The sequence below is a fragment of the Candida metapsilosis genome, assembly GCF_017655625.1.
Source record: "Candida metapsilosis strain BP57 chromosome Unknown scaffold1, whole genome shotgun sequence".
Taxonomy (NCBI): Eukaryota; Fungi; Ascomycota; class Pichiomycetes; order Serinales; family Debaryomycetaceae; genus Lodderomyces; species Lodderomyces metapsilosis.
The window spans coordinates 81,167-104,840 of record NW_027138159.1 but is presented as its reverse complement, the minus strand read 5'-3'; the positions used below and the strand labels follow the sequence as shown (position 1 = coordinate 104,840).

General features: G+C 39.3%; 7 protein-coding genes across 7 annotated transcripts; 3 read left to right on the top strand and 4 right to left on the bottom strand. All coding sequences in view use genetic code 12, as the record gives it.

The window, feature by feature from the left end:
* Positions 1-29: 29 nt before the first annotated feature.
* Positions 30-3,575, top strand: I9W82_000039 (uncharacterized protein; the record flags this gene model as incomplete). Its single annotated transcript, XM_067692913.1, has 1 exon — positions 30-3,575. The coding sequence occupies one exon, from the start codon at positions 30-32 to the stop codon at positions 3,573-3,575; it is 3,546 nt and encodes a 1,181-aa protein (XP_067550065.1).
* A 9-nt stretch (positions 3,576-3,584) lies between these two features.
* Positions 3,585-5,753, bottom strand: I9W82_000038 (uncharacterized protein; the record flags this gene model as incomplete). The annotated part of the gene is made up of 1 exon (XM_067692802.1): positions 3,585-5,753. One exon carries the CDS (start codon positions 5,751-5,753, stop codon positions 3,585-3,587), a length of 2,169 nt encoding a protein of 722 aa, XP_067550064.1.
* A 390-nt stretch (positions 5,754-6,143) lies between these two features.
* Positions 6,144-6,704, top strand: SPC3 (signal peptidase complex subunit; the record flags this gene model as incomplete). The annotated part of the gene is made up of 1 exon (XM_067692692.1): positions 6,144-6,704. The coding sequence occupies one exon, from the start codon at positions 6,144-6,146 to the stop codon at positions 6,702-6,704; it is 561 nt and encodes a 186-aa protein (XP_067550063.1).
* A 69-nt stretch (positions 6,705-6,773) lies between these two features.
* Positions 6,774-10,337, bottom strand: I9W82_000036 (uncharacterized protein; the record flags this gene model as incomplete). Its single annotated transcript, XM_067692582.1, has 1 exon — positions 6,774-10,337. The coding sequence occupies one exon, from the start codon at positions 10,335-10,337 to the stop codon at positions 6,774-6,776; it is 3,564 nt and encodes a 1,187-aa protein (XP_067550062.1).
* A 1,412-nt stretch (positions 10,338-11,749) lies between these two features.
* Positions 11,750-13,300, bottom strand: I9W82_000035 (uncharacterized protein; the record flags this gene model as incomplete). The annotated part of the gene is made up of 2 exons (XM_067692471.1): positions 11,750-13,029; positions 13,222-13,300. The coding sequence occupies 2 exons, from the start codon at positions 13,298-13,300 to the stop codon at positions 11,750-11,752; spliced, it is 1,359 nt and encodes a 452-aa protein (XP_067550061.1).
* A 99-nt stretch (positions 13,301-13,399) lies between these two features.
* Positions 13,400-17,131, top strand: I9W82_000034 (uncharacterized protein; the record flags this gene model as incomplete). The annotated part of the gene is made up of 1 exon (XM_067692360.1): positions 13,400-17,131. The coding sequence occupies one exon, from the start codon at positions 13,400-13,402 to the stop codon at positions 17,129-17,131; it is 3,732 nt and encodes a 1,243-aa protein (XP_067550060.1).
* Positions 17,132-17,181: 50 nt separating this feature from the next.
* BNI1 (formin) lies at positions 17,182-22,641 on the bottom strand (the record flags this gene model as incomplete). The annotated part of the gene is made up of 1 exon (XM_067692249.1): positions 17,182-22,641. The coding sequence occupies one exon, from the start codon at positions 22,639-22,641 to the stop codon at positions 17,182-17,184; it is 5,460 nt and encodes a 1,819-aa protein (XP_067550059.1).
* Between the last annotated feature and the right edge of the window lie 1,033 nt (positions 22,642-23,674).

Below are 23,674 nucleotides of genomic sequence, written 5' to 3'. Positions count from 1 at the left end.
AAAGATATCGTGGTATTAAGAACAAGAGGATGCTGAAAAACAACGGACATACGAATCATACCCCAGAGACAAACAACCTACGGCGAAATAGTGATGATCTAGAGTCATCCATTGGAGCTATATTTGAAAACATTGATTTTAGTTCAATGCCGAGAGAAGTAGATGATCAAGAAGAGAAGGATGAAACCGCTGATAAACGAATACCGAATGAACAGTCTCTTCATAATCATGCTAGTTATGAGGAAGATGACATGAAGGATGCAATCGCTAATGCGTTGAATGATGTTTTCGACCTCAAGGACAAATCCATTGGACAGGGCACTGATAATGAAATACAGACTCATGAAGGAGGACGCGATAGGGAGGTACAGTCTACATCGAGTGAGGGTATGCTACTAGATGGAGGCACCGGAGAAGCCTCAATATCAAAGAGCCAGGATTTGGATGATGCTATAGACAGTGCTTTTGATACTCTACTAAAGGATTCCTCGAATCAAGGCGAAGAACCTCGTCGTATGGCTGCACCAGAAAAAACTAACTTACTTCAGAACCATTCAATGCAAACCGGCCTACTTTCGCAAACAGAGGAGTATAATGTAGAGGAAGCATCTAGGAAAGAGAGGAAAGATATTGACCATGAAATGCCAGCCCGATCGCAAAGCCGAGAAGACCAAGAGCGTGCACAACTACAACAAGAAGATAGTAATGCCTTTTCCGAAGTAGGAGCTTTCAATAAAGATGATGCTGACGGCGATGAGTTAGATTTGGCAATTCAAAATGCGCTAGGTAATATATTTGATAAACAAGAGGACTTGAGCCAACCCAACAAGCAAGACCAGGGAAAATCAAACGTTGCTGTAGATAACGATTCAGCCATGATCAAGAACAAAGGCAAGTCTAAATTAAATTCTGAAAATCGATTACATGATCGTGGAGCTACTCAAGCCCCCTCAACTATGACTGTTGAAAAAGAATCCAGCTCTAAAAGCAATGTACTACTGCAGTTTGAAAATGACCCGTCCACTTTTTCAGACGAAAACCTTGACGAAAATTTGAAGGGTATAATTGGACAGGCGTTGGATGATATATTCGGTAAAGAGTCGTCAGGTAATGACTATAAAGACTTACAACATGCAGTGGAGGGTAAAACACAATCAAAGCTGATTCTGGATCGAAAACAACCAAGGAATGATAACGAAGTGGAATCCGTACAGAAACTCGCGATTGGTCAGGAAAGAACTCCTTTAGCAAATCTTGGCCCTCTTTCAGCACCGTCATCCAATTCACCAAACAACGAGCAGGATGAAGACCAGTATCTCGTTGATGCTATTGGGGCTGCATTCAGATCAATCGAAGAGTCAAACGCCTTAGATCGAGGCAATGAAACACACTCAGGTGTTATGCAACTGAAAGGTGACCTGCATTTCGAGAACCAAAGTATTCAAGGACATCATGTACCTCATGGGAGAACTAAACTTACTTCGACAGCGACTGACCAGGATATTGAGGATGCAATTGCCGCTGCATTCAAAAGTGCTATGCTGGCCGCTGATGCGAATAACAATGAGGTGGGAGCAGACGGAGTGATTCGTAGAGTCCAACCAAAGCTCAGAAAAAAATCGGTTAGAAAATTGGCTGACGAAATCACGCAGCAAGTTCATAATCATTTTAAAGATGAAAGTGGAGGAAAGGAAAGGTTATTACTGATAGCTGGCGCGCCTATAGTCAATCACACACCCGCTACACAGGTTCATCAAGGAGAGCACAATCTAGCACAAGACTTGGATAAAAAGATCCACACAGCGGTTAAGACTGCTGTGAAGAGCGTTGCAGGTACAGAGAAAGATGATGAAATTGTTGACATCGAGCAGTTACAAATGAACGAGATTCTCGAGAATGCCATCAGGATGGCGTCGGAGATTCCTCAAGAGCTTATATCCGATCTCGAAATTGATCAGATAGTTGGTGTTCGTGAAGCAAAGAAGCCTAGCATACCCGACAAGCTCAACAAAACTAATCTTACAGCACTCGGAAATAAAGGGAAACAACGCAAACCTGCAAAAGACCAGCTACGTGTACCGCCTTCTCTCGACGACAAAGCGAAATTGAAATCTATATCTACAGAACCACAGAGGAGCAACAACAACAACAACAACAACAAGAATCAGTTTGATTTCCCATCGAGGTTGGCGTCAAAAGAAGATACCGCAAAGAACTCATTGCTATCTAATCCTGATATCAAGTCTCAAATCTCGACAGTCATGAGCTCCTTGACTTCGAGGATCAACAGTGGAGAACTTGCCGATACGAACATTCTTTTCACAATACGACAAATTACAGAAGAACTAGCCTCTGGGGGATCGTTGGCCAATTTCTTATCGAACCAAGCTTCTTCGGATAATGATGTTTCGGTGAACGAGGACGCGGATCGAAAGGCACTTGCTAACGCTTTCGGTATGGCCCGTCATTTCCTACTTGATTACTCGTCTCACGTACCAGCAGAAGAAATGTCTATCGACGAAATCAACACAATGATAACCAACTTGAATGAAGATTTCTCGTCATCAAATCTAACACTTTCTACCGAAAGAGCCGAATTCATTTCAGCTATTGCAAATTCGGTATTAACATCACTTGTTGACGAGATAACAAACATTCAGTATTCGGCGGAGGTATATGATGAAGTGGAGAAGTTCAAAAATTCTTCCCCCGAGGCTCGTAGAAGAACAAGGGTTGGAAATCGAGAACGAAAGAAAAAGTGGAGGGAGGAAAATGCAGAACGTAATAGAGATATTGAATTACGAACAAGAGTGTTGAAGAAGGCATCCACGGAGTTCGGTGAGGAAGATACTCCTATTAAATTGGAATGGATAGAGTCAGAGTTTAAACGAAGGAAAGCACGAAGATACGCTAGATCGCAAGCCGATGATGACAAGTCTGAAGAATCACTGAAAGCTGAAAACAACAAGTCACAAGATGTGAAAGAAAAGGTAGATCATGTTGTCCAAGGTAAACAATTCAATAACCAAGTTAAAGACGTAATGAAGATATTCTTTGACAGACCAGACCACTCAAGAAAATCTTCACACTTAATTACAGTGTCCATTGTTCTAGGAGCATTGGCGTTGATACATTCTGAAGCTGACAAACTAGATGAAGAAATTATGTTGTCTGGAATGAAATCAATATTGAAAACCATAACAAGTCGTCCACACATGCTTGAGAATCACAGAACTAGATTAAGCCCGACAGCTTCGCGGAGAGAATCTTCCAAGCGTCGGTTATCAGAGATTCTACTAAACGCAAAGCGATTGAAAGTGGACACGAGTATTGTTGCGCCCATTCGTGATCCACAACCTTTGCATGCTTCAGATGTCATAGTAAGTAAACCTAGCTTACAGCTACCAAGAAACTCCCCATTTATATCACACAAGATAGGTGCCAATGTGAACACATCTGCCATTGGTTTGCGAAAGCCGGGAACATTTCAGAAACCCAAACCGTTTGAGAACCCGAGGAAGGATAAAAGTGAAAGGGGCAGTTTAGACTCACCTAAATTATATTCGACTAGCTAGTTAAACATATCAAGAAAGGGGGCTAGTCTCCCTATACAACCAATTATAAGCTCTCCTATTATTCAACTCTAAAAGCTTTTCACCAAAGTCGTCTCTAATACTTTGATGATAATCGTTTATCCATTCTATTTCAATTTGTGACAAGTACGCTGTATCAATCAACAGAATAGCAAATGGAACTTTAGTTAAATATTTGAAGCCCAAGAATTTGCCACCAGCTTTAGTTTTCCCAAAGGAGTCGTCGAATTCAGTTACTTCAAGTTCACTTTCGATTCTGAAACCAAGCTCTCCATCTATGTAGAAGCCAGGTTCATCAGTTAATATAGCTCCAGGTTGAAATAAGTCAAGTTTGCTTGTGTCATTGATTGTTGGCAGAATGTATAAAGGCCCTTCATGAACCAATCCAAAACTTCCAACACCATGTCCTAGACCATGTACATAATCAAGTCCGTAATTCCATAATGGCTGACGAGAATACGAGTCCAACACAATCCCTGTCCCCTTTGATCCTGCCGGAAATTTTGCCATAGCCACAGCCAAGTGACCCTTCAATACAAGGGTATAGTACTTTTTGAGATCATCCGTGACAGCTGACTTGTCAAATAGGTAAGTTCTTGTAATATCAGTTGTTCCTTCCAAGTAATGAGCACCCGAATCCAATAAATAAACTTGTCTGGGGTCAATAACATCACTTTTCTCCTTTGTGGGAGCATAGTGTATGATCGCCGCATTTGGCCCCGTCAGAGAAATTGTTTCATAACTCAAACCTTTGAAATTGGGAAGGTCTTTTCTTATACTGAATATTTTTCGAGATGCATCATACTCGGTGACTTTGACGTGTTTATTGAGCAACTGGTGCTCTAACCAGGAAGTAAATAGAATGAAAGCAAGTGAATCTTTGTACTGAGCAAGTTTGGCATTATGTGACTCAGTCTTGTTTTTGAAAATTTTGATGTTTGCAATAATTGATTCATGAATGATATGACGCTTGCTGAATGACTCTGGAATTACATCGTATAATGCCCACGATGTGGCTTCTTTTGTTGGAAGAATGATCTTGATCTCGGAATCAAAAATAGTTGCCTGTAAGCGAGATGCGTCACGGTAGAAGTCATCATATCCGGCAATAGTCAATCCCTCAATTGTCGACAAGTACTTTTTCAAATCCGAACCACTATTTTCCAATTTTCGGGAGTCAACGTATAAAGTTACAGCTGTCCTGGTCACGATGGCGTAGGAGAAAAACACGGGAGCGAAAGGTATATCAGTATCGGCACGCAAGTTGAACAACCATGCGATGCTATCAAGTTCAGTTACCAAGTAGTGAGTTCCACCCCTCTCTCTCATTACAGACCGAACTCTTTTGATCTTCTCATTAGCATGTTCTCCACTATACTTCAAGTCCCATTCATAGATTGGTCCTAATGACCTCTTTGGTTTTTCTGCACGCCAAACTTCATCAACAAGGTTGATTTCTGATAATGGCTTGAACTCAAAATCCGAAGCGCTATTGTTGAAAAACTCTCCCAATGAATAGCTAAGTGTCCTTGGATCGCATGAAAGTACATTACTAAAATCATTCGCAACTGCTGCTTCAACTGCATATTGGTACCAAAGTGGATATCCAGACGTATTTTGTTTATTCAATTTCCAGAGCTTGGAATCAAGCTGCTTCAGTGCTTGTAAAAAGTATCTTCCATCAGTTGATAAGATTGCTTCTCCCGTGAGCTGTTCGGCATCTGTCAATGTTACGATAGCAACACCAGCACTTCCCGTGAAGCCTGATATAAATTCTCGTCTTCTGTCCGATAATGCAGTCTCTTCCGAGTGGTGCTCATCCTCAGAAGGAATGATGTAAACTCCGATATTGTGCTTCCGCATTTGTTTTCTCAAACCCACCAAACGTTCAGCTGGAGTAAGCGTGGACAAGGGATAAGAATACTGTTCAGAAGGCAATCCTGGTAAAGGTGCATCATCATCGGAGTAGTCAATTATATCGTCACGTTCTTGGTTGTTAAGTGACTGTTTCAAAGGAATGGGAAAACAAAGTTGAAACGGATTGAACATGGACTTGAAAAAGGTGTGAGACAGAATAGTGTGGGTTGAAATCTCATCTTCCTCTTCCAATTTTTTAGTTCTTGCCAACAACGGCTCCTTTTCTGATAAGAACAGTGACATGCTGAAGATCTGTGGTGGGAAGAAGAACCAATTGTGAGTGTTTTATGATGAAGATAAAACTGTGGTGTATTAATTACGTGCGGCATCAATCGAAAACTCCTTTTAGTCAGACAGCTCGGACCTTAAACACCGAGAGAACTACAAGGTACCTCTACGTTGATCTGATCAGTTGAGTATACACATAGCTGCATACAGCTGAAGTATGCTATATGCAAGACTGTTCGACATGTTTGGAGTTCCACAATGCTCCTAGGAAGAGACAGCAATGATAGTGGGCCACACGTGACTCAACCGATTTGTACGCTACCGTGTTTCCAAAACGACACGTAAAAATTTGACATTATATTGATTGTTCAGCAGGAACAGACAATTGGGGGGACAACAATCGAAATGTTCAATTTAATTACACGAGTGCAGTCTGCTGCTAACCTGGCATTGACATCGGCCAGTATACTATCTGGACTAGTGATTATCTTGACTTTACTTCAATTGTACAAAGACAACGCTTGGTCTATCGATACAGCCACCATTTCTGGAATAGAAGCAAAATCTTCTGTCAAGTACTCATTTCAATATGGCTCAATCAATAGGAAACCAAAGGAAAATGTGAAAATCTCGTTCGATTTAGACACAGATTTGAGTGATCTTTGGAATTGGAATACAAAGCAAGTTTTTGTATATTTAACAGCAGAATATCCAGGAAAGTCCACAGGTAGTTCCAACAAGGTGACATTTTGGGACAAGATTATCAAGGACAAAAAAGATGCAAAGTTGAGCTTGAAAGGTCAAAGAGGTAAGTACTCAGTTTGGGATGTTGAAAAGGGATTCAGAGGTAGAAATGCTACTGTTAAGTTGGAGTGGAATATTCAACCACATATAGGTCCCTTGATCTATGGTGAAACTTCGAATGTTGGCCATTTAGAGTTCCCACGAAATGAAAATAAAAAGTAGTAATGCAAAATTCAATAGTCTATAAACGGAGCATTATATACATATATACAAGTTGTGTTTTTTTTTAGTTTACAAACTCTGCTCATTTGTTTCAAGATCGTCAGGTTTTGGTATAAATATTTTGGTGCTGTTGTGAATGAAAAGTAATTCCTTCAAGACGTCCTTTGTCCTTCGTAGCCTCGTGTCTTGCGAAGAATTCAAATAATCAACTTTTCTATTAAAGGCATTCAAATGAGAATAATAACTCAAGTTTGATTTGCAAAACTTTGAAACTTTAGGATACAACGAAAGTAAAGAGGTTGCATCCTTCTTGTTTTTCCTTTTGTATTCAGAAATGGCTCGCATTAGTAGTCTTGAAGTTTCATTGAAAAGCCTTGGTTCGTTGGTGAAATCTCGTACAGGATTAAAGTACTCAATGAAGCTAAATTGGTTCATCGAACGAGACCCATAAGGATCTGACTTAATGTTGAATAATCTCCCCGAAGCGCTCTTCAAGAAGTCGAGTTGTTTCAAATTTTCCAGTTGTGCTCTGACCTTGGTGAGCGACTTTATGCCGAAATAATCAGAAAGGATCTTGTAGTTATCGGCAACCGTTTGTTCGTTGTAAACCTCGCATAAGTAATTCATGCAAATTTTATAGCATAGCTTTTTCTCTTTGTATGACTCTAACTCTGCAAGATTTCCTATGATCAACCGTCTTTCTATTATTTCCATGACTTTGGTCAAGTGTACCAGGGACATCTCTTTTAAGAAATAGGCTATTAGGTAATTGAAATCGAAAATGTTTGGTTGAACTCCCATCAGTATTACGTCGAGAATTTCACCTTGACTTTCATAAGTAAAGGAATTCACATCGACAAGGTACTTCATTCGCTGTATAGTGAAGTAACTTAAAGCGTCATTGAGAACCATGGGTACACACACATCATTACTATTATGATGTTCAGAAAGTATATTCAGGTAAACCTCAAACTTTTGTTCTAAAAAGGCCCCGTACTCAACACTGTTAACGTCTTTGTAACATTCCGACAAAAAGAGGTCAATTTTGACCCTTAAATCTAGGGGTAATTTACCCTCAAATGACTCCTCACAAAACAAAACAAACTTAGAGAACAAGTCACTACCTTTCTTGAGCCCAACGGATTGCACATACTTTATCAAAATTTCGCAAATTATAAGACTATCCTTTCTGAAATCGAGCTTGGGGTTTGATTTTGACTTTTCCGCCTCAAATCCATACAACAGAAGCATTTGATTCAACATTTCCGTACTGTTATTGTAACTTCTATCATACCTCTTATCCAATGACCTCATAGCCTTCATCACATGTTTATAAGACTGGGCACTAACCAACACACCCCTTTGGTTCATTTCATTAAAAATTTTCATGACATTCAATGGCTTGTAGTTTTCATAAATCAAGTTTTGTTTCATTAGCGGTAGATACAATTTTTCGTCGAGCCGTATCCGGTAAGCAGTTTGCCTTCTTATAAGACTGCTTATTGTCTTGATGGCTCTTCCTTTAAGGTACCTCAACGCATTGGCTCGTGAGTAGTCCACTGCATTGTATCGTAAAGAATCCATTACCAAACTTAAAAGATCTATTCCTCCAGGACGCGATTGGAATATCGTAAAGTCAGATTGCAAAGACAAGGACATAATATAGTTTACTTTTATATCGTTGTATCGTTTTATGCTTCGTGATATATCTTGCCGGCGCCAACGTAGATGATTTTTCAATTGAGAAGCATAAATTCGTAAATCCGAAAATGGAGGATGTGACTGAGCATGGGCAAAATAGGCTATTTCATCAGCTTTGGAGTACTGCCCAAGATTGGAATAAGCATCGATCAAATTACAAGTGAAACCAGAATCACATTTTTGATACTCCTTTGCCAATTTGAAAAGTTCATCTAGATCCTTCGAAGCACAATTTTGAGAAAAGTAATTAGCAATCGAACATAGAGCTTCACCAGACACTATGGGTAGTTGAAGCTTTTGCTCTTTTTCAAGATATATTTGAACTGTTTGTAGCACGTCTTTGTTTGTTCCTTCAAGAAAAAGAAGTTGAAACGCAAAAGGAAACACAAGCGAGATACCATCCTTGTATGCTCTTTCTTGAGCCGCCAAAGAAAGATACTCCTCGAGTAGAGCTATAACATCGGTCTGATTTCTTTGTCTTATTCTGGCTTTCATCCTGGCTATAAAGATCGCCGAATTCATCATTAATCCTCGATCCAAAATCTGTTCGTATAATCTTTCCAATTCACTATCAGCTTCAAGGAACTCTAATGCTTGCATCGTTATTCCATAATGAACCGTGTCTGGTAAATTTCCCTTCCCATACATATTTTCAAACCTATCTTGTAATGATTTCCAATCTTTATGCTCTACACATAAATCGAGAAATATTGCTTCCTGTGATTCATCATCATGAAGATCCTCGTTTTGCAAATAGATTTCATAAATTTTATTCTCATCGAGTTTCATACAAGCCTTCATAGCGTAGGCAAGGTCCAAGTGATTCAAGACATCCTTCCTGGGAAGATTTCTTTGTCTCCATTGTGCCGATTTAAATTCAAATAATCTATAAGTCACAAATGGTGCTCTCTCTGAAAGGTTTCTCATAATTTCAGTCAAAAAATCATATGAAATAGACGGATCATAATGCTTTTCAACAATCTTGATAATTTCCTGAAAATAATCATCAAATCTATCCTCAATAGTTGGAAATCCAATCATCTGAAAGAGTGAATCATACTCAAACGATTCCTTACTTGCAAACCAATCGTCACCTTCAATTAATTTCGCACACTTTAAAAAAGTCTCAATAGAGTACATTCTGGAACTGCTACTTTTACCTGCAGCGAATGAGTTTGTCACAAGAATTTTCACTAGATCTCTTTTTTCATTTTTAGACATGGTATCATTCATTAACAAAGACATTGTCTGTTTCTCGTTGAAGTAAAATGCACCCAGTGAGGTACTCTGTAGCTCCAAAATTGTGGTCACCCTGTCTAAAAAACCAAGGTCGTCATCAGGCACGAGTTTTTTGATTGACGGAAGGATAAGACTTTCATATATGTCAAAACGACCTGAATTCAATATTAGCATTAATAATCTTTCTCTTCTTTTTAGTATCGTTTTTTGTAAATCAAGCAATATCTCATCCGTAGAGGTAGTCAATGCTTTCCAAAATGGTGTGATAAATCTGAACCCTTCATCGTGAAACTCAAATGATGCTTCGACCACCTTATAAAAGTCTTCAGTAACTACAGGAACTTTCTCAATAGACATGTCACCAAGATCAGCCAAATATTCTGCCCTTTTATCTTCATCAAATAGTAGAAACTTTGCTTTGGTGTATTCGTGATCTAGGATGCTGCCCAAAAACTGCTCAGTCGGTGCTTTCGAGTGATTGAAACTAGCATACAGTCGAGTGCTGGTTCTGTTGCCAAAGCATGATTTGGGAGTAATTGACCAAGGATACTTCGTGCAACATCTCAGTCGTAGGATGGAATGTAGTTTTTCACATCTTGTGTTTGTCAATATTAATGGTACTGAGTTTGACTGTTTATGATAACTGCGGATGATTCTTCCAATGGTTAAAGTGTTTCGCAGTCGTATCATCATATGCTATATCATGCTAATATTATTGAAAACTTGAGACTATGTACAAGAATGGGTTTAAACGTGGTGTAAAATGCCGGCTTTGACTCGTATGATTTGTAGATGAGAGAAAAAGGTGAAAAATTCTGTTGCGTAGTGAAAAATCAGAGCTACCAAACTACAAAAGAGATGCAAAATTTTTTGCATTGAGTGAAAACTGCATTAATTTATATAAAAAATAATCCTATTGAACTAGCTTCTATAAAACATCAATTCATCAGAAGGGGGTTTTTACTTTTCAGAGTCATTAAATCAGTTTTTTTTTATCTGTAGTCATGGAAGTTGAACTCCTCATACAGTGTGAATATTAAAAAAATCATCACCAAAGTAAACCACATCCATCCAGAATTGCAATTCGATGAAGTGACATTCTAAGCCACTAGATCAGTAGTATTAAAGATCTTTCTCTAAAGCTATGAAGTTAGTAATCGTCCTATATCAATACGTTTCAACAAATGTGCTCCTATCTGCTCAGCAAACGACCTTTCATCAACCACTTACCAATCAACATTTCTAAAAGTTTGTACACAAGAAATGCGACTCCTTCTCCTTAATTGTACAAAAGAAGGGACTGGAAGTGGACTATGTCCGCCCGGTCGGATAAAATCATCATAAGATATAGGCAATGAAAACGAAGAACAAGATTTCACATACCTTGATTTTTAGTTAGTACAAATTTCAAGAAATGGCTCTCAGTCAATGTCAATGGCTCATACAAGGCTGAAACTTAACGAATATGCTTATTGTCAACCTGTATACATTCAGTTGGAACAATTGGTATAATGCAATTAATCATCGCCGTGACACACAGACTGTAGAACAGTATCCACATACCTTATGATTGAAACTTGATGATCACTTGATGCATGCAAAAGACTCAATCAAAAATAATGATGATGAAGAAGTGGGAAGAAAAGTTTTCTTTAAAATTTTTTTCTTTCTTTTCTGCTTTTTTGCAATGAGAGGGCATAGGAAGTGGTAGCGAGAGGAAAGCTACCAACCCTGCAACAGCCTACGTACGGTTCAAACTGTGCAACGACTTCTGTATATACAAGAAAGATTATGTGTAATACGGCAGTGATGCAGTATTTGTATCCTGGTAAAATATCACTCTTAATACACACGGTAACCACAATCTACTACATAATATACACTATGGGCTCTGGCTACCAATGAGCCATTGTGAACATGCTATGATCTCACACAACCAAAGAAGAATAAGAAGAAGAGATTCTTGACTGGAGAATGCACGTCATCTTAGATTTAGCACGCGTAGTATATAGCTGCATTGAATTGGTATCATTCTTTCATTTTATTTTATGCATGTAATCTTTCGCAACGGTCACCACAATAAATAGCGAATTCCCAACATATCCTCATTTCTTGCTCAGCTTTGATGAAAATATTAAACTCGCCGAGGATACTCCCTTTGTTTCTTTCAATTGTGAAACTACTAAAGTTCCACTTAACGAAATCAAAAATAAAATCAAAATCAACCAGCCGTTTAAATTTGTAAACAAAAAGGGAAAAATCAAGGATAACGAACACTTGAATAGCCAGTGCAAGCTCGCAACAACTACCCAGCCCTTGGATCTTGTCGGAGATGAAAACTTTTCTAAATTGTACAACCAGCAAACGGGTACAATTATGGAATGGAAAACTATATCCATGAGTATTGTGAGGGCTAGCACTATGGAAGCACTTGTTTCGCCAAATTCGACATTTAAGCCCCACGTGTAATCTAATTCAAATTGAAATGTCTGGACTTTGTTTGAAAATATAAGGAACATGACAGTATAGATACCCATCAAGATCGTATTAACACCCATTCCAAAAATCAAAACATCTTTCCTTCTTAGTAAATCAATGACACATATTGGCGCCAATGTAAACACATATCTCATTAGTAAGTCGAATTCCTGTACTATTCTAATTTCGTTCAATGTCTTCAACTGGCAAGCAATTTCTATGGCATACATCGATTCTAGTAACCTAACAATGCCAATAAGATCGATGGTTAATTGTAACAAGATCCCAGTGCTTACTTCACGGAAATACTTCCTGCCAAATAACGCATTCATGGAACAGCTTCTCACACTTACTGCGCTTGTGTACTTCTTAACAACATAGTGCTTATCACCAAGACGCTTTCTCTCGCTTTTGAACCTGTGCTTGGCACTCTTTTCAGAGTTGGCTGTTTCAATACTTTCCAACACATCAGCAGCTACCTCCCATTTGTTGTTTGACGCCAACCATTTGGGGCTTTCAGGGAAGAGCATCACTGAAACCGAGGCGAGTGAAAGGGGAATTAGGTCAACCAACCAATGCAATCTTAGATACTGATCATCTTTTAATAATTGCATTGCCACCATAGGCAACAGGTACATAAACAAATTTCCAAAACAAGTCGCCAAGATGTAAAAAGATAACACTCTGCCTCGCCTTCCTTTTGGAATGATTTCATATTGGAATACCGGAATAACAGCATGGCTCATACCAATTCCAATCCCCTTCACCAATTTACCCAACGCAAGCAGCAATATATTTTCCGAAACAAACGTGACGATAATCCCCACAAACCAGATTAAGCAAATGGATTTGAGTGCTTTGTTGTACCCAAAATGTGCTGCCATTTCTCCTCCAAGAACACTTCCAACTAAAAAAAAAAAACGATACTGTTAGATCTCAAACAAGAGTTGAACCCATTATCTAATATGAGGATATTTACCAATTGCCCCCAAGATGTTGCTTGAACTGAGTAGATTTTCCTCAATTTTTGTTGGATAGTTGTAGAACTTCGTAAAGAAATCCAAGAACTTCAAACTTGGGTATGAATACATCTCCATACCAGAAGCGAACCCAAACAAAGACAAACTGATTCCAACAATGTAACTGTTGTAGATTTTCACAGTTTTAACCATTTGCATCTTTGCTGAGGGGTGCTTATGGGTCGAAGGTTTGGTTGTCAATAATTTTTGTTCGCGTATAAACAATTGAGAACAACCATTGGCAGGAGAATTCTAGCAATGAATCATGACACAATCGATACCCCTGAAATCAATGACTATGGACATTTGTATACATACTTGGAGCTGACTATAGAAAGTGAGAAGCTACATCAAAGGAATCTTGTGGCTAAACAAACCATAGTAAACTCGCCAACTATTTTGGATATCTACCGAGATGTCAAAGTTAGAAAGAATAAACCATTCAAAGGTCTGTCAAGTAGATTGTTAAATGATGCCGAGTATCAGTATCTAACCCCACCAGAAGAGGACTCTCAAATGGATGTGTTTGACGAGGATGATGAAATTTTGGAAGAGTTGGATACGTCTGCCGTTGAAATGACGCAAATGCAAAAGGAAGAGCAGCCTAAGTTTGTGCTTGCTCAAGTGCTCGTGAAATACCATTCGCTCCTGATAAATGGTGTTGACTTCAGATTCAAATCTGCTGTGAGATCTTCTTGCGTGATACGAGCGAGTTTAGCTCAAGAGGAGGATCATATTCTTGTGTCATTGAAATCAGGATTTCTACTCTTGATAAGGATATTTTTAGTTCTAAGACAGACCAGAGATGTTGATTACGGATACAAGCCATCACCGAAGAATGCAAATTTGATGTTTAAGCCATTCATTGTGCAGTGGTGGAACTTGCAACAGAAATCCAATTATCCCGAACTCAATACGAGCGGTTTTGTTCTCAAGTCGTCACCATCTGGTCTTTCAACTGTGTCATGCTCGGCATCACAATCATTTCGTATATATAAAACGTTAGAACAGTCTAATTCAGGAACAGTTCTACAGAATCATTTAAATGTGCCTATGAATGGGTTTATGGTTGACTCCTGCTTTATTGAATCAAAAACAGCCATGCAAACAGACATATTTTTGGCTTTGGTGTTTACCGAGCACAGAAGGCTATATATCCAGTTATTCTCGTGGTTCAGCTTTTATTCAGGGGATAGTGAAATCTCCAAATCTAGTCTTCCATTGGAAAATACATTCCAAATACCCATATTCATTGCTCCTTTGGTACGAAGTTCCGCATTCCTTTTTATAAGCCCACACGAATTGACAGTTGTATTTGTCCATGATATCATATCTGGCCATCATGAGTTTCACACGGCCAAATTTCGCATGGGGTCTTTCCCTACAAATTTTTACACCCCAAGATCTCAGATAAGGAACGCGGGTGATAGCGAGGTAGATGAGATAATTATATCTTCAGACATTGGAGTGATATATTCTATTTTGGTTTCTAAAAGTGGAATCGAATCCATTCAACCAATAGCAAGAGTTCCTGATAACATCACAACATTTACATTTGAAAAAGCGGTGCAAGGATACGAACTCGTATATGCAAGTACAAGCGGGTCAAACAAGAGCATTTTGATAAACAGATTGTATGATGCAGAGTATACATGTGACATTGAAGACGATACGAAACTATCTTACAGCAAAGTTGAATATCTGGATAATTTAGACAACTGGGCTCCTGTGATTGATTTTCAGATTGTTCCCGCCTCAATGTCTAGTGAAACAGATGTATTACAAAAGGACGAACTTTGGGCTATAACCGGGTCCGCATCTAAATCCAAAATTTCTCACATCAAAAACGGATATTATGGAGCAAAAAAAGATGAATGCTATCCAGAGCTTAGAAAAGTGGTCAATTCTTGGCTTTTAGAGCTTCAAGATAGAACGATTTTAGTATGTGCGTTCCCATTTGAGACTAAAGTAATGGAATTGGAGGGGTTGGAAAGCGAGGAGATTTTTGAAGTTGAAGATGCCGAGATTTGCAAAGATGAGCAAACTATCTTTTGTGGGATTATTCGTTTCACGAACTTGCCTAATATTGCTGTTAATGATATTGATTATATGGTGCAAGTCACTACAAGTTCTGTGATAGTGACCGATTTAGGGTCAGAGTGTACATGCATTAGTAACGAATGCATAATTTTTGCAGAGATGCTTGACAATCGGTTGTTTGTGATAGTCGAGAGGGAGGCAAAGACAATTTTTTACGCATATGCTCTTGAGCCAATATCAACAACTGAAGATTTGCTTAATATTAATGCAAGGGTTGTATCTGAAATGTCTTTGGATTTTCAGCCTTCGATGATGACAAAATGTACTGTTAGGGGAGTTGAAGCACTATCAGTCGGTGCTTATGAGGGTTTCATCAAGTTTTACCTCCCAAACGAGGTATCCCTTTCGGAAATTGATGAAATAGCCAGCAAAGACTTTGCTACAAACTTTATCCCCCATGATTTGATTTCTGCAAAGAGTGGCATATACATAGGCACAGCAGATGGTTATTTGGCACGATTTTCTCAAAAGAGCTTATCATGCGAGTCTTATTTGAGAATCGGAGATAGTGAAGTGAAGGTGTACAGGAGTGAGGATGAGGATTTTGTCTACATACAATGCCGTGATTTATATTTAATGAACTTGACTGACAATATTTATCCAAAAATCGTTCAATTTAACGATCTGATTCCCAAAATTGTTAATGCCTTAATTGAACTTCCTACTACCACCGAATACCCCGCATTCAAGCGATTAGGACTATTCCGGAATAACGGATTTGTATTTGCTCATATCACGACATATACACAACCCGTTGTCAAACAAGTTCGTATACCAGATGATACCAAAAAGCTATTGCTCTTACCACACATTTCAATCTTTCTTTTGCTTGGCAGCTCGCGTAAGAGCAAACTAAAGTTTGTCGATCGGCAAACTTTCAGAGTTTTGGAGCATTCAGAAGTTAGTTCAAAGCGATCGAATGGAGAGGAGGTATTTGGCAGAGATGACACCGGTCTCTGTGCTTGTATTTGGACAATCAAGAGACACAACAGAACCACACACAAAGTGCTTCTCGGGTGTATGAACAGCAACGATGGAAGGAGCACCGGTCTGGTGAAAGTTTTGAATATAAGGAAACTGAAATCAAATGAAACGCCCCCTGTCAGTGTCTTTGAGTTGTCTTCGTTTGATCATTATGCTCCTGTGACTCAAATACAACAAATTGGCGATAGAATATTTTTCACCGACATGATAGCAATTTATTTCACATCATACGATGAAACTGAAAAGAGATTCACACCGATTGAGAAATTCACACAACTTCCTAGTGAGATAATTTCATTTGCTGCTTCGGAAAATAGAATTTTAGTTTGCACAAAGGACGATTCTCTCTTTCAGTTTGATTCCTCGCTGCCGTCTGCCGTTGTCACTTGCTTCCCGAAGCCAGTGCCCATGTTAAATCAAGTAAATTTTGAAAACAAGGTACTCGCTAGTGCTAAAAACTCACAAATATATGTGATGGACACCAGTGATTCAAGATTACATGCATTGCAGGGGACGAGGGTACAAGTTTCAGGCATAACAAGACTACTTTGTGCCAACTTGAGTAACCCTTGGTTCGAAAGCAAAGGAGCTGGAGAAGTTGTGCTTGGAATGACGATTAGTGGCGAGATTTTTATACTACGATTGGTTAGCCAACATGATAAGGAAGTCGAGAACATTGTTGCTGAATTAAACAAAAACTCGGCTTTCAATTTGTCCTTGGTGGATCACTTGAATAAAATAAATCGTCCTTTCATAGATAAATTGAGTGGCACGGGATTGCTATCGCTCAACAAACCATACTTTGATTACGTTGAGAATAGACACGATCCAGGTTCAAAGATTCCAAAGATGCTAGACTACGATCTTGATGAATTTGCAGCCATTGTGACCAAAATTAATCTCTGATTGCGTATCGCGTTAAAGTTATATTTTATATATAGGTAATTAAGGGACATCTACACAGAATCGAACTTTGCCTCTGGTTCTACTTCTTCATCTACCCTTGGCTCTGATTTCGCTTCTGTCTCAGCTCCAGCTTCTGCCTGTTGTTTTCTGCGTTGCCTCTCGAGTCTGTACTGTTGTGCAGTCAATTCACCATGATGCCCCTCTTCATGCGCACTTCGAAGCTCTTGTAACAAATTCTTTGCTCTGGATCCAATTGCACCTTCTTTCTCTCCAGTACCTTCACTGTCTGAATTTTTGTGGTCTTTTTCCGAATCGTCAATATTTTCCTCACCAGGTGATGGCAGTTCCAACGAGTGTTCACTTTGAAGATCAAATGAACCAGATCTGATCGGAGATGAATGTCCATCATTAGAATACTTACGACTGTTCTCCAAAACTTGACGTCTCATCAAAGCTTTCTTTCTCGCGGATGATGGCTCTCCTTTAGCTGGACCCACAGCTTTCAATCTCTCCAATAAGGAGTCCATGATTCCCTCATCCTCGTCATTCTCGTTAGATTCACCTGGAGTAGTGGTACCACTACCATTCTTCTTATGGACAGACTCAGCCAATTTCTTTCTTTGTTCATAAATTCTAATCTCTTCCTCACGTTTCAAATTCTCAGTTTGAGCACGTTTGAACTCCTTCATAAAATTGGTAAATTTGCTGATAAAGGAATTCTTCACAAACAGATCTTGTGCATCCTCACCAAAGTAGAGCATCAAGTCTTCAAATTGTTTCAAAGTAAAGTCAGCTTGATCCAAAAGCAAACCAGCTTTTCTTGATGCTTTTGGCAACGCAGGCAAAACGAGCTTCAAAATCCGATCCAGCGGATGAAATTTGGATATATCTGACAAGTTTCCAATATCAACCGAGCTTTGCACGTTCTTGATACTTTGAACATAATCTTTACAATCATTGTAAATGTGCTCGATTGAATATTTTGCTGTCTCGTTACACTTGGCTAGCTCATCAAGGAATTCAAGATATTCTGGATACTGAGTTCGGATAAGTTTTTCAACATAATGTAAAAACGTCATACTATTCTTTTCGTCCTTCATGAAACCCAAACGTTGCAATGAACTTAACTTGAATCCACGAGCTTGTTTCGACGAATCATTCATATAATTTCCCACGGTCAAAATTATTTCAAATACACCCTTCAAGTGCTTTGAATTCTTGATACTGTCAACAGATGCATCTATTGCTCTTAGCTTAGAAACCAAATCTTCATAATCTTTTTCATATTGAGCGAGTACTGATAATGCCCTAGTCCTAGACTTCCAATAGTGTTGCAAATTGTACATCAACTCCAAAAATATTCTATCAGGTCTTTGTAATTCTGATGGGTCTTTATCAGGCTTCGTTATCTGGTCACTCTTGTAATCTGTAGAATACGGTTCATAGTTTCTCACAGCTGAGTTAGTAATCTCTGTTATCTCATCTTTACCAAAAAACTCGAGAACGGAAAGGTTAGTGACAACGTCCTTGTCGCATCTTAACACCTTCATCACCAACTCTTCATCAGATAGAGAGCTGAATGCATGCAAGTTGATACTGAATTGCTGTGCAACATCTCTTGGCAAAAATGTCACCTTATCCATGTCTTCCTTCTTCTTTGATGCCAATTTTTTGATTTCCTTAGCAGCAAAAATAAGCTCAATTTCATCAAACACACCCTTGGACATCAACTCGGAAGCAAGGGTATCAATACTGGGTTCCTTCCAAAATGAATTGTCCACTTCGGATTGTTCAATCTTTTCCCAATGCAACTGCTTCAATTTCTTCTTTGGTCGAGGGATATTTCCTAAAATTGGAGAGCCCATTGAAGCCGGTGATGGAAGTTGAGGTGAATTTTTAGACGAGGTGGCACTTGGTAATGGGGGTGGGAGTGGTGGCGCAGGTGGGACTGCAGGAGCTGACGAAGATCCGTTCAAAAACGATGGAGGGGGTGGAGGTGGTGGAGGTGGTGGTGGCGTAGCAGATGTTGTTTCAGATGCCTCGCCTCCTAATAACGATGGCAAGGGTGGTGGTGGTGGAGGTGGAGGTGGTGCTCCCATCAGTTCAGAGTCAGCTGGCAATTCATTGGATGTTTCAGGAGTAGCACTAGGAGTGTGCTCCGCAACTTCATTCTTGCTTGCAGATGAATCTCCTTTACTTAAATTGGCTGCATCAATAGGTTCTGCCAATTGAACTTTATTGCTCAACTCCTTAAGGAATTGAGGATCCATAGAGCCTATCGTTGTCATTCTGTTCACCCTCTTGTGTACTCTTGAATCTTGACTGGTAACATCAGCTTTGGTTTGCACTTGTCCCTTCATGTATTTATCCTCGAGTCTATCCATTACCGAGGTCTTCTTCTGTTTTGGTGACTTTGACTTCTTTGCTTCAGCCAATTGCTTTCTCAATTCATTTCGCAATCTCTCCACTTCATTCAACACCTCCTTTGTTTTATCCTTGATTGAATCATCCGCGCCAAACGAAAGAGAGTAATCGTCCTCATTTTGAATTCCAAAATCAATATTGAACTCTCTAAAAGTAGACTCCAACTCCTGTAACCTCTCCACTGCGAGGTATTTCTGTTTACTCAACATAGAGCTGGTATTGAATTTCATGATATCGTTGGATTCGCTCTGCAAATTGGACAACTTCTTTCTCAACCCATCGAGTTTAGTCAAGTCATCACTACGCATTCCACGCTTTTCTCCTGGAGGTGGTACAGGAGGTAAAATTATCTGAGGTTCAGACACTGACTCAGCATCGGATTCAGACTCGGACAATTCCTCGACAACTTCAGGCTCAGAAAGATTAGCTTCCTCAATTTGTGGTTCCGTATACGTTTCAAAGTCAGTCATTTCCAACTCACGTGCCATATTCTCGATATCTCCCATTTGGTCCCTTAGCGCTCTCAACCTTCTCAGTGGCTCCACTTGGGTACCCAAACGTTTATTGTCCAATCTTGCCTCTGCCCTACGGCGATGAATTTGCTCCCTCAACCTCTCCGCCAATTCAGCATTTGAGGTTCTCACGGATGCTGTCGTTTTCTTACCAGTTTTCGTTACCGATGTTTCAATGTCACCACTGTTTAGCATAATTAAAAACTCCCTCATTTCGAGCTCTTGCTCTTGCTTCTCTCGCATATATTTAGTCTTGAGATTTTTCATTTCTTCCTTCATCTCATCATTGGTTTTTCTAAATCTTTCAATTATTAATTCACGTTCGGTGACTTCATTCTTCAAACTTGCAATCATACCTTCTGCGCCCATCTCAACCTGTCTCGTCATTTCATCACGTTCAGCAGTGGCTTCTTCCGCGACTTTTCTATAGTACTTTACCTCCTCCAATGCACGTCTATACTGATCATCAGTACTCATGTTGGCGTACAATTTATTAATGGCGATATTCAAGGCGGCATTTTCGTCACTACTTTGTTGAGATGATAAATTCTGTATGATGCTATCAAGGACACGCAAGCTTTGGCTTAACTCTTGTTTGTTATTCTTCTTTTCCGATTGAATAAGGTACAAATGCTGCATTGTGCTAAGAAAGTGGTTCTGGTTATCCGATCCTCTAAAGTTGTCCCATAACGATTTGACCAAATCCACTGGGTCATTGAAATTCAAGTCTCCATCAAAGCCCAGGACAATTCTCATTTCCTCTTCATCGTTTTTAGCCAGGGCCAAATACCTTTCTATATGCTTGTTGAGCAATGGGTATTGCAAAGACTGAAATTTGCCGAATAAGCGATGCAAACCTGCTGCTTGAAATTGGCCCCGGAATTGAAACCTAGTTCTGAAATCTGTAGCACTTTCAATTATCACGTTTATGAATAACATTGTTGCAATACAATATTCTGGCAAGTGGTTTTCCTTAGACGTGGACCCCACATACTGTGATTTAATCTCTTCTCGTTCACCAACATTGGAGTTAAATTTACCAGTAGCATCAACTGTTCTCTCCACCAAGCCCAACCACACTTCAAAACGTTTGCAGTTCACTGGAGGTTGCTTGCGAATCAAGCCTCTTTTCTTACGAGCATTGTTTTCATCAAACTCCTCAAAATCGTAATACACCCTGCCATTCAAGGAATCCACAGCTTCAAGGACTTTATGATACCTTCCAACATCGTTGGAATTGTAGGATATAACAAATGTGAGTGCATCTGTTGCCAATTTTCTAACGAGCAATCTTGGTGATAAAAGACTACCGCTTACTGCATTCACAAATATATCGACATCGGTTTTAATTCTTTCTGCTCCCAATTTTTGATTCATAACACATTTCAAACAACGCATTATGTAATGCTCCTTGTCAAACACCTCATCAGTGATGGAGAGAACCAGTTGTGTATCGATGCTATCATGAAGTTTCTGAAGGAATGACGATAGTAATGCGTCACCTTGGCAGTCATATACAAACTCTCGTACCCAAGATATTGGCTCACTTCTCAATTGTACCCATAGATTATTTAATTGTGATGTTGTGATTGATTTCAGCATTAACCATTTAGCATAAGTTTCTGGTTGTTCACTGTTGGTCTTGTGGACATATCTGAGTTGTCTCTCATACTCAGCACGTCTCTCTTGTTCAATCATCATCCACTTTCTATCTGTATCGTAGTTTAACAAGTCTCTAGTAGCTTGTGGTGGCAAACTTTTGAAATTAATTTTTTCCAACATAGCTTTAAACATTTTATCAATCTCAAACGCAGATGATGGTCGTTCTAAATGGAACTTTTCATGTCCATCCGTGGAGCTTCTATTAGGCTTCATAGCCGAGTTGAGTGATATATTGGTTGACATTCTACTCAAAAGATTCGTATTTGTAGTGGCATTCGTTTGCTGACGAGATAATTGTGTTGGGGTATCATAGGGATTGAAAGCAGTCTTTTCTGTACCAATAGTAGACGTACTATATGTGGAAGATTTCCTAGTATGATGCGGTGAAGTGGAGTATGCGGATGGGTTTGCTGCTGACGCAGATCTTGTTGATGAAAAGTGTGAGTTCTGCTGATGCGGTAGACTGTGTTGCAGCAGATGATGTGCAGTATTAGGTTGTTGCTGAAACTGTGACTGCAGCAGATATGGGTTTTGAGACAGTCGTCTGCTGCGTGAGGACGATTGGGTACCAGCTGACAAAATACTGGCAGTGTCTGTCGACGACACATCAGACAAACTTTCATTCTTGTGGTGCAGCTGATAGTTCTGACGCAGTTGTGTGTCCTTGTCTCGATTACGTTTCAAACTAAATATGGAACTGGAGCTCTTGCGACTGCTATTGTTGCCACTACCCATCCCTGCTGTTGAATCCTGGTACTGTGATGACTGCTGTTGGTTAGATGCACTAGACGAATATGGTTGAGATCGATTCAATTCATCAGTTATTTGTGGATTGAATTGGTTACTAAAACTAGTCTGTTGATTATATGGGTTATTTGAAGCAGAATTGTAATCCACAGGCTTCCTTCTCATTGTCTGGTGTGTACTCGTACACTATGTGGGTGTGGGTGCTGCAGTGGTACTATATAGATAAGAAAGGATGTATTGAAGTGAGTAGTAGCAGTATTGGACTTGTATAAAATGGTGGTGTTGTGTATGATTACGTGTGGTCAAAAGTGCCTATGAGTGTATGATTTTTTTTTTTTTTTTTTTTTTTGCTTAAAACAAACAACGACGAAATAAAAAGTTAACAGGAGAGAGAGAGAGACAGTGTGTGAAATTTCAAAACAATATAGAAACACTGTACATGTATTACCTTTTCTTACTTTGCATCAAATATGAAACATAGGTTATAGAGCTATGTCCTTACGTAGTGAGGGTTGGAATTTACACGTTTTTGATTGGTGGTATTTCACCAGTAATTTACCACTCATGTCCGCTTATAAATCTTTTCATATATGCAAGAGGCACAAATAGTATGAGTCTTCTTTTTATTTAATGAAGTGCATACTCATTACCAAGAAGCATCTCATCATAGACTGCTGACTGTAGGAGGCCGTAGTTGAATGCTCTTTCAGGGTTTACGGGAGGCCTCTCGTATAGAAATAGAAATGCACTGCAGTTACTGCCTGATGCAAACAGCTAATCGTGTCGTCTATTGTCCTTGTTTGAACTAAATTCATTTGGTGGTACAAAAAAAAAACTTAACCGAGACAGACGATAGAAATCGTTACCATTGAAACAATCAATTAATGATGATACTGAAAGGTTGGAGAGTTTTCTTTTCTTAAAGTGATGCTTCAAGGGTAGCAACAAGAAAATTCACAACTAATTAAAAGCTAATAAGTGGTTTGTTGACTTGGTGATGGTATAATTTTGCTCGCATGCAGGGCTGGGGGTATATAGCATTACGGCATTTAGAGTCGTCGGCAATAAACAAAAGAAAAAACTAAAAAACTAAAACAACAACACGCGCTCGCTGGTTAACCTTCCCTTTTAGGTAAATTCTTTGCGGCGCAGCAGCTAGGACAAAAAAAAAAAAAGTTTCACACCCAAAGGCGTGAGC